This window comes from Pecten maximus, chromosome 19 (assembly GCF_902652985.1).
Source record: "Pecten maximus chromosome 19, xPecMax1.1, whole genome shotgun sequence".
Taxonomy (NCBI): Eukaryota; Metazoa; Mollusca; class Bivalvia; order Pectinida; family Pectinidae; genus Pecten; species Pecten maximus.
The window spans coordinates 2946070-2960114 of NC_047033.1; the positions used below are offsets into that span (position 1 = coordinate 2946070).

Genomic DNA, 14045 nt, shown 5'->3' on the forward strand with positions numbered 1-14045 from the left:
GACAGGAATGAGTTACTGGTAGATTGTCGGAGTCTGTGACAGGAATGAGTTACTGGTAGATTGTCGGAGTCCGTGACAGGAATGAGTTACTGGTAGATTGTCGGAGTCTGTGACAGGAATGAGTTACTGGTTGATTGTCGGAGTCTGTGACAGAAATGAGTTACTGGTAGATTGTCGGAGTCTGTGACAGGAATGAGTCACTGGTTGATTGTCGGAGTCTGTGACAGAAATGAGTTTGTTAGAGTGTTTGAGAGGAACCAGCCAATAATATGGAGAGGCAATCAGACCTTGACTCCGTTGTGATTATTTATAGACTGTCAGACCCCGGGACAGGAGTGAGTCACATAGGTTTGAGTATGTATAGCATACACAATATGGAATTAATCAAAAAGGTGAACTGCCTTTGTCGAGTTTTATTATAGCTTCCTCTACCTGAGCCAAATTATCGACTTCTAACGCGAGTAAAGAATATACACCCTGTAGTATTATCTTAACGAATTTGAACTTGTTCTTGCCCATCAAGCTTCGTTAGCAAACACACGTGCGTAATTAAGTCATAGGTCTGCGAACGCCCCCAACAAATTGTAGAAGCATAGTTTGGTTTAGGACCCGCAGTTAAAAATACATACTGATGGAGGTACGGCTGAGTCTGAGTTTACGATGGAATTGGCGTGTGTTGGCATATGGTCAGTAAGAGGTTTGTGAAGGTTAAGTTTCTTCCCTCGTCTATAATGGGCTGTTAGCTTTCATCTATAAAACAATTAACTTTTATTCCGATATTTGATCAAATACTTTGCTGATATGGACCTGAAATATATTGTTCTGCATAACCATGGAGGTGTGGAGACATTGATAGATTTGTTCTAAAAGATTTATCTCATAAATCAGAGTAAACCACTATGCTTATGACTACGCGAAGCTAGTGTGTAATTTTAACAGTTTGGATTGTGAGCCGATATATATAAGGTTTTCATTTCGTTCTATTAAAAGTGATAACGTTGGCAGAAGCGACTGATGCCCCAGCCGCCACAGCCATCACAGGTAAAGCTGAATGCGACGACAATGTTGTGTCGTTCCAGATCAGGATCAGCGATAGACGGATTGTATTTGCGTTGTAATTGTTGGCTACCTTCAACAGTAGAGAAAACGATGCTGTACAACAACAGATCGGGTTGTTATACAGAGTAGCAGGCCGCCTGGCAACATGGCCCTATAATATGATATTAGCGTATGATAAAATGGTATCAATAAAATTAGGCTCAGTATCGTAGTGAGAACGATAACTGCTGGGACATAGTGTCATACAGCGACACGCGGGGGTCCCAATCATCAACGCGCCGAGCGCGGGCGACATCTATACTTGTCTCCGGATTGATCACTGGGCGATCGATACGAGTTCGATATTGGAATCCTCATATGTTTATCGTTGTCGCCATATCATATAGAGACACTGGCAGGGAAAGAGGAACGACCGCGGTGCAGTAGTGTGTTATGAGGCAAATGAATTAAAAACATCGTCTCCGTGACACGAAAACGTTTACAATCGATTGTTGGAAAACACAGTATTCATCTGTTAACGCTGAAACACTGTGTCACTACTGACAATGGTAGACGGGATACGCGTGTCGTTACAATAATGGAAACGATCGTAGACGAGACAGATGACAAGGATTTCCATCGTTTAATCGTCGTTCGTCCATGTTTTCATCTTTCATTGCTTCCATCATGTGTTTCACACGACGGCCGTGACACTCATGCTACAGCAGTGTTTTAAATCAGTGTTACCACCTACATTACATCGGTAGAGGAGTTTGTTTTTGCCACAAACCTTTACCTTACACATCCGCGAGGATGAATGCTTCAGTAAAAAGCACGTGCATTTGTTTATATTTAGTATAGTGCAATAGTGTTATAATGACGAACCGGAAAGGATTTTTAGCTCAACAGAATACCTTTTTGGATACCATAGCAACCCGGTTTGACGGCACACGTAAGTACAATGATATTTTGATTCCCTTTAATCTAATATTTTTCTTCATTATTGAACAGGAAACTGTAAGACTGATTGGTGGTATAGAATGTTTTGTCGGCAAGCGCAGACAAATGTCAAGTGTGCCGTTATACGCTATAAGTGGGCACACGTGCATTTCATAAACTATAGTTTAAAGGCTTTTAGCCAATACAAATATTTCTGTACTATTAAACATACAAAGTAAAGAAAACAGCAGCTTCCATATATGAGGGCTGTGTTTATGACACCCCATCGAATGTTAGATAGAAAAAAGGAGATTCAGGTAGTACATGTAAAGTACAGTTTGATATTTACTTGGAATCTGAAGACCGTTTAAAAATAGATTTTGATTAATTGTGTAAATAATTATCGTTCAACAAAACGTCTTGTTTATGTGTTCTTAAGCTGTTGTTCTGGTAGGGTCGTAAATAAGTAATATAAGTATACCATAAATTGTTATTACGTTTCATTGGTGCTATTTCTGTGGTGCAGTCTATACCATTAAAACCAGAACGTTATGTTTACTTCTGATTTAAACAGGACGAGAACCAAGTCGGCAACTCTTCTTTGGTTATTCATCATTAATACTTCGTCAACACAAAATTGTAAATATAAAATATAATGACTTGCGGATACAGAATTATGAAAACTGTACCATATTGGGTGTTATAACTTATACCTTCATTTAACTGTTTCCTTCAGGAGAGATACTGTTTTGGCCCTGTTTTTGACATATATGCCATGCACATGCATGATGCACGTGCAATAAAACAAATATCTCGTAATATCTTCATGTGCGGTTTACATGTGCATATAAATGATAAAAATGGGTATATTCCTGTATGAATACAAGTATATATAATCATCTTAAGCTTCAGAGACATATTTGATATATAACTGACTTTGTACCTTATATTTAAAAACAAAACAATATTGTTCAAAAGACATACAATTCAATTCAAAAGAATATTTTTGTCGTCGGCAGATTTTTTTCTGCTTTATTTTCCAAGTTGTAGATTAGATTGACCGGTGTTATACGCTTCCAGGCGGCAAAATATGATTATTTTGTCGAGCACCAAAGTTTGGTCGTATATCATCGCCCGTGCGCACGTGAGACCCATCTAACTCAAGTAAACGTTACCAGAAGCGATGGAATTGGCCAGGTTATAGCTCATTGGCACTTTCCATCAGTTTTAGAGCAAACTAGCTCCATATTATTTACAGACTTTGTCTACCGGTCCTTTGACCTCAAAGAAGGTCGGCATCTTTAATTTGTCAAGTACGTGTAATATACTGCATGTATAGGATACATGTACAATTGTAATTAGCACTGCATTTCATTCAAATGCATATCGATCTAGAATTTAGCATATGTGATGTCATTTCATTCGCAATGACCTGGGGACACTTAGGTTGTAACATGTGCGGAGATCATTTACATAGTATCTCGTGTAGGTTTCTCGTTATGAACGACACATAATATATTTGTTTTTCACGTTTGAACATATTTATTCGTGTTGACTAATATAAACAAAATGTCAATCACATGCATATAATATTAACTGTTTATATCCATAAGATGGGCCAGCATATTATACATTTAAACTTCGCTATTCCGATCTCTGATACTCGAGGACTGCATATCTCGAAATGTAGTAATTAAGTTCCGACAGTGAAATTAGATATAAAATATACTGTGTTATCTCGAATATTTGGGTTATCTCGAAGGTTTTATGACTCCACTGACTTCGAGATAGCGAGTTCGACTGTTAACCGTTGGAGTACATACTGATAAAATATATTAATAAATATCACACAAAAAACATTATTGATTTTTTAATTAAGGGGCTATTGATCTTTTCCATTCAGATCATCACTTTTTTCTCTAACTATTTTGAGCTCATCTGCCCCATCCTAATCATAAAAAATTTAGACCCTTATAATAACTTATAAGTCCTAAGGGAGGACGGAACAAATGTTTGATGAAGCTGAATTTATTTTGGCTTCGCTGTATCTAACTTTGGGGGCCGCGGTGGCCGAGTGGTTAAGGTGTCCCGACACTTTAACGCTAGCCCTCCACCTCTGGGTTGCGAGTTCGAAACCTACGTGGGGCAGTTGCCAGGTACTGACCGAAGGCCGGTGGTTTTTCTCCGGGTACTCCGGCTTTCCTCCACCTCCAAACCTGGCACGTCCTTAAATGACCCTGGCTGTTAATAGGACGTTAAACAAAAACAAACCAAACCAAAGTATCTAACTTTCTGTTTGTGTTGAAAGGTACCTTATTGTGTGTGTCCTTTGATTAATCCAATGTAAATTTTGTCTTTCTATATATATGTACGTATGTATCTCCCAATTGAATACAGCATATTTTGATGTCGGCCTGAAAATAGTTACACAGATATTCAGCCGTCTGAAATATCAATAAAATGAAGCCACGTGCAAATAAAATCATTCAACATGGGTTGATAGCAATTGCAGATCCCATGACAAAATTCCTATTTAGACTAAAACGAAGCAGAAAGCAAACACTAGCCTAGCATTGGTGATATGAACGGTCATTACTCGACTGTAATCCCAATGTAACGACATATTGGCGACGGCTAGGTTGTTTAAGCTTTCCTTCCACTGAGGCTCCAGTTGGATCTCCTGAAATTAGATTTCCATGGGAAACCATGGATATGGAATACGGCTGGTCACGTTGCTAGAAAATCCTACCTCTCAGAATGGAGAGAGGAAATACAGTTTACGTGTTTCGTTTCGATTTTGCTCGATATGCGACAGTTTAAGGCTTCTTAATGTCACGAAGCATCTTGCACAACCAGCCCTTGTCACCAAAGATCCCCACAAAGCATTTTAACGTTGACGTCAGTGGGAAAATATAGACCTAAATTGAAATAAAGATTTTTCGACATAAAACAGCTATATATAGACACCGTGTTGCAACATCATAGCAATGAAAAATACTGCTAAAAATCGCTAACTGCTTTACAGTTACGAAATATACATGTATATCAATACGTTCATCTGTAATGCACAGTCAATATGATACCATAATCACCTACCTTCTATAAATTAAACATGTTTGCTCATCCTCAAAGAAAACACACAGACATATATATATACATATGTATGTACATTGTACATGTATATCAAGCAATGGGGTTTAATATAAATCTTACAAATTTGAACTTAGAACTTTATTAGCTGTGAATGTTCGAACCTATTGTGGATTATACACGTATATCCTGACTTTATGGATTAAAAGGTCTATAATGTACAGTGTAAGTAGACAGCCTTCTCGATTTAATGTCGATCTGGCTACCACCTGTTGCTACATCGCCCGAGACGTGTCACATACATCAATTCAATTAGATTGCGACTATCAATTAATTACCAATGGAAATTGTCAACGCTGACGAGGGAAAATAGACAGCGTATTCAAGTGTACCAATTAAATTGGCATAATTGTTTATTTGATGTTGATGGATGTAGGTGTACATCACCCGTATATGTATTTACGTCAGATTTATAATTGATAAAAGTTTTACACATACTCGACATTTATGTGATAAGTATACATTATGTAATTCACAGATCTACAAGATCTAGGTCGTTATCGTCTCGGGAGTTGTGCGAAAAATATACCGTAAACCTATATATTTTAGCGGTGAGATTTTTTCGCCAAATGAAAATATTATTACGCTTCACATTCATAGGTATTTAATAACAAATATTATCTGTGAGCTAATTCAAAATTACGCTTATCTGTTAAAATTTGGCAATGCGCCAAAATTGGTACGCTTTCGGTAATTGACAGATCTAGGAGGTTCATACCGTTATAATTGACAGATCTAGGAGGTTCATACCGTTATAATTTGACAGATCTAGGAGGTTCATACCGTTATAATTGACAGATCTAGGAAGTTCATATCGTTATAATTGACAGATCTAGAAAGTTAATCTTGTTATAATTGACAGATATAGTTCATACCGATATAATTGACAGATCTAGGATGTTCATACCGATATAATTGACAGATCTAGGATGTTCATACCGATATAATTGACAGATCTAGGAGGTTCATACCGTTATAATTAACAGATCTAGGAGGTTCATACCGTTATAATTGACAGATCTAGGATGTTCATATCGTTATAATTGACAGATCTAGGATGTTCATACCGTTATAATTGACAGATCTAGGAGGTTCATACCGTTATAATTGACAGATCTAGGAGGTTCATGCCGTTATAATTGACAGATCTAGGAGGTTTATATTGTTATAATTGACAGATCTAGGAGGTTTATCGTTATAATTGACAGATCTAGAAGGTCCATATCGTTATAATTGACAGATGTAGGTGGTTCATACCGTTATAAATGACAAATCTAGGAGGTTCATACCGTTATAATTGACAGATCTAGGAGGTTCATGCCGTTATAATTGACAGATCTAGGAGGTTTATCGTTATAATTGACAGATCTAGAAGGTCCAGATCGTTATAATTGACAGATGTAGGTGGTTCATACCGTTATAAATGACAAATCTAGAGGGTTTATCTTTGATTTAATGATGCAAGTGACCGATTTAGATTTTTTTCGATAATAAATCAAATATTGTTTCGGTTTTGTCTGTAAAGTCCATCCTGTTAATTTAAATGTGTGGTTTCGTTAGATTTTGTTCGTTTAATAAAATTATCTATTAATATCATCCACGGAATACCATGCTTTACAACAGTAAACGGTTCATCACATATTCATTCAGGTTGCTTATCTCCCTTGAAAGGTATGAATATGCCAGAAATTGGAATGTGTAAGAAACCTGGTTTGTCCTACATAAATTCCCATGTTCTCTAAGTACAACTTGTACATTTTTAGTACTTCATGCGAGGAAGTTTTAACCATTCCTTTTACATTTTCTGTTTTGTTTTTGTTTTGTTTTTCTAAATCAGTAAACACACATTTAATTAGTACAACATGATATTTTCCTAAGTAAAAAATAACCGTAACGTTTTTCTCCATGATTTTCACTGTTGTACGCATGACAATTTCTTTAGGTTTAACCTAGTTTTCTTGCGACCTTTTCTTCTGATATGCAGAGATCAGTTGAGCTAACGTTTATAATAAGTTTGGTATGAATACCTCTGTGACGTCAGAACCATGGAAGCCCAACATGTATTTATAGTAATTTCGTTAAATCGGCCTCCTACACTGTAGTTATGAGAATAGACAGCGAATTTTCACTCATCCGTAGAGATTGTAGGGCACGTAATTAGCAAATGGCTTATAACGAGCGTTAGTGTGCGTGTGTGTCTATCCTTCAGAGAAAACATCCGGAATATGAAATGTAGATAAGTTGTTCTCATTTTCGTAATATCGATAAAAGTGAATCAAAGGCATTGATTGTCTAGCATAATATTTGTTGTATGGTGAAAACTGGTCATTGTTCTTTTTAACGCATCTAATTTCTCTAAACATTCTTAGGTAAATCCTATTTGCCATCAATGTTAAAATTGTGTAATGTAAATCAGTCTTGATTTGTAGAGATTTGTTAGGAAGGTGTTAGGCTGATGGAGAAATCATTAATATCTGAAATAAAATAACGTCTCTTCTGTTAATGAGATAGGATAGTAATTGTGTAAAATACTATACTCATCACGGGTTGTTTAAAAGACAATTTAAATATGTAGTCAGTAATAGATTAACGAGTGTCAGATAATGAATACAAAACTACATCATGCAGCTGTTCCTTTATTATTAGTCTGATCAGTAATAAGTGGGACGGAAACAAACAAAGTACAGATCCGGAATTAATTAAATCAAAACGGACAAAAAATGTCATGAATTAAAAAAACTGCGCGCAATCTCGCTTACGTATTGCACTGTCTGTTAGTAGATACAGGGGATCCAAAATGAATCAAACTACATTGTATAGCTAACTGGTCCTTCCAGGCCTCGTCAGTGATAATATGGACATAATATAGCTGTTTCATCCTCAAAGGCCTCGTCAGTGAATAATATGGACATCATACAGCTGTTTCGTTCTTCTAGGACTCGTCAGTTATGTAAGGGACGCCATACAGCTGTTTCGTTCTTCTAGGACTCGTCAGTTATGTTAGGGACGCCATACAGCTGTTTCGTTATTCTAGGACTCGTCAGTGAATGATAAGGACACCAGGCAGCTGTTGTATCCTGCTTTGACTTGTCAGTGATGTTAAGGACACCATACAGCTGTTTCGTCCCTCCAGGTCGACTTGTCAGTGATGTTAGGGATACCATACAGCTGTTTCAACAGTGTAGGACTTGTCAGTGATTTCAGGGACATCATACAACTGTTTCATCAGTGATGTTAGGGACATCATACAGCTATTTCATCAGTGATGTTAGGTACATCATACAGCTGTTTCATCAGTGATGTTAGGTACATCATACAGCTGTTTCATCAGTGATGTTAGAGACATCATACAGCTGTTTCATCAGTGATGTTAGGTACATCATACAGCTGTTTCATCAGTGATGTTAGGGACATCATGCAGCTGTTTCGTGACTCGTCAGTGATGCTTAAGGTCTAGAATAACTATAAGAGGTGGCTTTTCTCGTAACAGATCGAAATAAGTATCATAATCTGGTGGGGGTGGTGCAATAGAGTGCAAGCGCATGGTTACTTTAAGATTAGCAATATACTTTTTACCATTTGACATTGTTGTTAAGGTCATGCTGGGTGATTGGCATTAAACCATGTACTAGTGCCCGATATTAGTGTCTGTAGCGAGACTGACTGTCAAAAATACAGGCTTAAATCTGTCTACCGAGAGCAATAACTCCGGTCTGCCTTCGGTTGTATTTCTAATACTCTTCTTATCGACGCGCTTTCAAGGTATAATATTATCCTGAATTATTGCTATTACCACGCATGCTTTTAATTTTGTAAACTTTATTTCGCGAGTGTTTTATTGCTTATCAATCTTTATCAAAATCATATCTTGAAAAAAAAAACCAACAAAAAACAAAACAAATATTAAAAAAAAAAAAATAACAACAAAAAAGACAAAAAAAAAAGCAAAAAAAAAAAATCTTCTTTTCAATTCGACATAATTATCTTCCGTACAATTTCCAACTGGTTGTTAACACCAGACAAATGGTTGATTAAATGCGTGCTACGTACAATTCAGAAAAAAACGAACGTTGCACGTGTGGATATCTGTACAGGAGATTGTCATTGCAGGCAGACTACAGCACGTTACCGAATAGTCCTACGTGTCATACACATTACATTGCAGTTTGTCTGCGATAACAATAAGCGTTGTAGCTATCAATAGCACGTGTTAAAACATTAATTAGTCACACTTCAACGTTATGTGAGAGAGACACCATTTTGTCACGTGACCACCATTGTGATGCCAACGATCTGACTGACTCTCCGTTCTGTGACCTTAATGAACTGATATTTCGCGGGTGAAATGACAACATAAAACTCGATAACTATAGTAAAATGTAAATATTGGTAATGGGCGGTTCGCCAAATCCTGCACTGCTTCTATCAACTCTTTTTTTATTGCTGACAAAGCAATACCAGATATGCTTCGTTAAATTTGTCAACATTAGCTGTAAGAGCGTTATAGAACCGTGAACATCCATTTCTGGTATTCGTGTTTGTAGAGTGTATGTGTATTTTTAACGTCAGTTCGTTAATTTCTTAGAAAAGCAATGTCAACGCCACTCGGATCCTCGCGAATGGCACTTGCGCATGCGCAACCATGAAGAGTTCCGATAAAATCAGTGTTTTCACTGAATCACGGTCTTTGAATCGTTTGAAGCCAGGTTCAGACCATTACCTAAGACGTACACATTCCCGCGACGCATTTGCATCTATAGTGTATTGCTTGCAAAAATGACTGTTTACTACGTTGAGAGATTATTACGTCACAATTTGTGTTACTAAGTGGAATAAAGACACACTATCACAATAAGAGCTGTATCTGTACTGTGATAACACCAAACATAAATCGTGCTTTGAAGGCGTGCTTATAGTAACATTTCAAACGCCACAAACACTGTCAATGGTTTGTTTGGTTGTATACCGTTAAACAGCCTCCCCAGTGTACGAGATACCTGCTTATGACCAGTGTGTATGTGTTTTGAGAGGCTATGGTATATTTACATTTACCTTCTTGTGATAGCGCGGAACTGATGCCGACTTTATAGTGCTATCTCACTGAAGAGTACTGCTGACGACACTGACAACGCACCAGGTCACACTTTATTGACAACGCTAATGTGACCAGGTAGGGTGTCCTGCTGGGTGTCTTCGGCAGCATGTTTCAGTGAGGTAGCACTATAAATCGGCAAAAGTTCCGGCCTATAACAAGGAGATTTAACACGAACATACCGCAGCCTCCCAAAACACACAAACGCACTCGCCACACGCATGCATGTCGCACGCACGGGAGGCCGTTCTTAAATGACCTTAGCTGTTAACAGGACGTTAAACAAAATAAACCAAACCAAACCAAATGACAACGCCAAACAGGTATCAACTGCCATTTCTAGCGACGCAGGGACAGAACTCAAAGCCGTCCTCACAGGGGCGAATGCTCATGATGAAATTTAAATCCATGTAATATACGATACGAAGTAAAATCTGAGATACCTATCTTAATTATCCTGCATGGTGTCGAAATATCGTTATGATTTCATTGCAGCGTGATAAATCACTCTCTTTGCATAGATTAAAAGCACGTATACAGTCCTTATGATTAAACTTATAATTGTTTCTCTTACATGTTGAATTATGAAAATCCTCATGAAAATTTTGAATAATTTGTTTGTTTAAGATTTATTTTTATTTCTTATCGTCAGAATTTCTATAAAATATTAACATTCGTGTCATGACAAACATAAACGAAAATCTACGTTTTCTGTATGATTCCCCAATCTCTTGTGTAGAGTATTGAGAGTGCGTGGGTGAGTTAATTAATAATTAAAGCTGGCTATTTACGCGGTTATCTCCCCTTAACATGGTTCTGAGGAACTAAATATAAGTTTACGATATTTGTCTTAATTCTGAAACGGGGCGTACACGTATATCAACCTTTATTTATTTCCTAAGTGATAATTCTTCATTTACCTGATCATAAATTGGAGTGATGATAACATCCATGTATAATCAATGTTAACCATGACTAAGTCTAACTCGTCCTGACATTAAAACCTACTGTATTATTCACGATGTTTTCGCCACGCGTTCCTGGTCGGTCAGAGGGGAATTCATCAACGCATGACGTGTATAATGGTTTTGTTACGGATATTCAATGATCCGTGACAATGTATATGAAATTGTATAGGGCTTCGGCAGGTAAATATGTGATATTGTTAACCCTAATTCCATTGGACTCGATACGGTCGATACGATATATGGAATTCTTATCGGAATTTAACGAGGTTTTCGGCTATCACGTGGAAATAATATATGCATATTACCATCGTTGTAGTATTAATTCTCGTATATGAAATAAGTTCGAAATAATACCAGAAACGACAGAAATAGAATAATTAGTCCAGTACTAATTGTATGATATGCAAATGTGTCCAAACACATGGCTTCGTTATTAAGTGAGTCATATTCAAACCAATACCATTATCATCGTGTGACGGTAATGGTACGGTTACATAACTAATGCCTTCTTAATTCTTAATGAAACCATGCCACTTGAAAGACACACATTCGACATCCAAGGGTTTTGTAGGCATATCTTGTCTGTCCCATTTGAATATATTTAATGGCACTATTGGAGAACCACATTTAATTGTCAGTTTATTTTATTGATCAATGCATCAAATACACAAATGTCTGTACTGATAACTTTCCTTTGAATATCATAGCGATGTTACAACTAAATCAAAACCCTTCAGTTTACCTTTGAAATGCCGCGTGACTCCTGTCATATTCTTTCTAAAGATACCTCTTTAAAATCTGTAACAGATGCAGGTCAACTGGCGTCATCCAAAAGAAGCCATGCACCTTAAGAGGTCATTACTTGTCAACTTGGCTGATTTGTCATGGCATTGTTACATTAATGTGCAGAACAACAACATAGCATTTCGAGGATTCGTTTTCAAACTTTATGTAATTAGAATAAAAAATAAAACGCAATTGAAACCTGTGTATTTGTCGTTGGAAATAAAAAAAAAAAAGAGAGAAAAAGGTAATATGGAACAAGTCTTTGACAATTTCCTCTTTGTTTTCAAGTTTGTGAAGCCTACATCTTGATTTTCCTTACTTCTGTTATAAATTTTCCACACATATTTGGCGCGTAGCATCACTGATGAGCCCTAAAAGGTGTGTTTGTTTGTGTTTAACGTCCTGTTAACAGCCAGGGTCATTGGAGGACATGCCAGGTTTTGGAGGTGAAGGAAAGCTGGGGTACCCGGAGAAAAAACCACCGGCCTACAGTCAGTACCTGGCAACTGTCCCACGTAGGTTTCGAACTCGCAACCCAGAGGTGGAGGGCAAGTGATAAAGTGTCGGGACACCTTAACCACTCGGCCACTGCGGCCCAAAAAAGTACACCACATGCAGGATGACGTAGAATTGTTTTAAGACCACCTGATCTCGTTCTCCTTGAATTATTTTAACGGTCTCGATGTAAATCTATACTTTTTGTTCGTGTTTATCGACTTTTAGTCAGAATTAATGATTCGCTATTATGTCAGTATTCTCTGATGTTTAAACATTATCAACTAAGTAATCAAAGATATTTTTGTGATATATTTTTTTTCACTCAAATCAATTTAAATAAACATTAGCTCAGGGACACATACTGCCATCCTAACACATCCGGTAAAGGTTAATATTCATATCGAATGGAAATGATTTTGATATTTGTTGATAAATGTCGCCCCACCTGTGAAATTTCCTGCAGCATTATGCCAATCAATAACATATGCCCAACCCGGTTTCTAACCGTAGTTTTGTTTTGTGTTTGTTTTATTTTTGGGTTTATTTGATGTTTGTTTTTGTTTATCTGTCAAATGTATGCCTTTATGTTTTTTGTATTGTTTTACAACCATTTGATGATTCGACAATTAAAGTACTTGGCAATTAAACAGAAATGAAATATTTTCTATGATTCACAAAATAAATGCACCAAAGTAAAGAATGAGCAACACACTGAGATCAGGGAGCACGTGTCAATAAATAATATGGAAAACAGAACTATATATATAATGGACAAACAACAGCAAATTCCGATAAAATAACAAAATCATAAGTCCCAGTTAAATTGATAAACGTGGGATGATATATAAACAATTAGGCAGAAGCGGATGTTCAAGATTAAATATTTACTTTTCCGGTTTGTATTATCAATTTGGTCTAAGAAATTGACGTTTACACTTCTGTAAACTTTAGTTTAAAGCGTATGAATTTGTCGTTGACAGTGAGTAAGGTTACGCCCCCGATTCGGGACACACACGCGTTATTTTTTTTTTTTTTTTTTCATTTTGTGAATATATTTTTGATAAACAATGATGAAAACAATATGAATTGAAGCTGTAAATATTAATATCCCAGGAAATGTAATAAATATATGATGTTTTTATGGAACTTTATTCTTTTTACTTCTTGTAGTTGACATTTTCCCCGCCAAATTGGAATCAGCTGTTTCATTCTTCATCAGTTAATGGGCTGTTCCGTCAGTGCGTACAACGTCCAGTGAATGACAATTAATGATTTTTTTAAAAAAATTACATATGTACGTAAATGAAAAAAAAAATATCAAAATGTAAATATAAACTTTTTTTTTTTTTTTTTTTTTTTAATTCTTCGGAGTTTTTTCAATCCATTTCTGGCGTAAAATATTTCCCTATAGGACTGCAGCCCTTACATAATTGTAATACATAAGAGCCTAGTTAAACAACTACTCGAGTAATAGCTGTTTAATAGGATTCTTATGAAGACTGCGAATCCACTACAAATGTGGTGAATTGTAGATTCACATCCTTCTCTCTTTCCGAATTTTTAAATGATTGCAA

The 14045-nt window shown here is 36.6% G+C and overlaps 1 protein-coding gene across 1 annotated transcript in view; it reads left to right on the plus strand.

The window, feature by feature from the left end:
* The first annotated feature begins 1470 nt into the window (after nucleotides 1-1470).
* Nucleotides 1471-14045, plus strand: part of LOC117317755 (potassium voltage-gated channel subfamily H member 8-like) — a 137504-nt gene continuing 124929 nt past the window's right edge. The window contains 1 exon segment of the mRNA XM_033872667.1: nucleotides 1471-1990. Coding sequence (XP_033728558.1) covers nucleotides 1915-1990 — 76 coding nt within the window. The 5' untranslated portion in view covers nucleotides 1471-1914.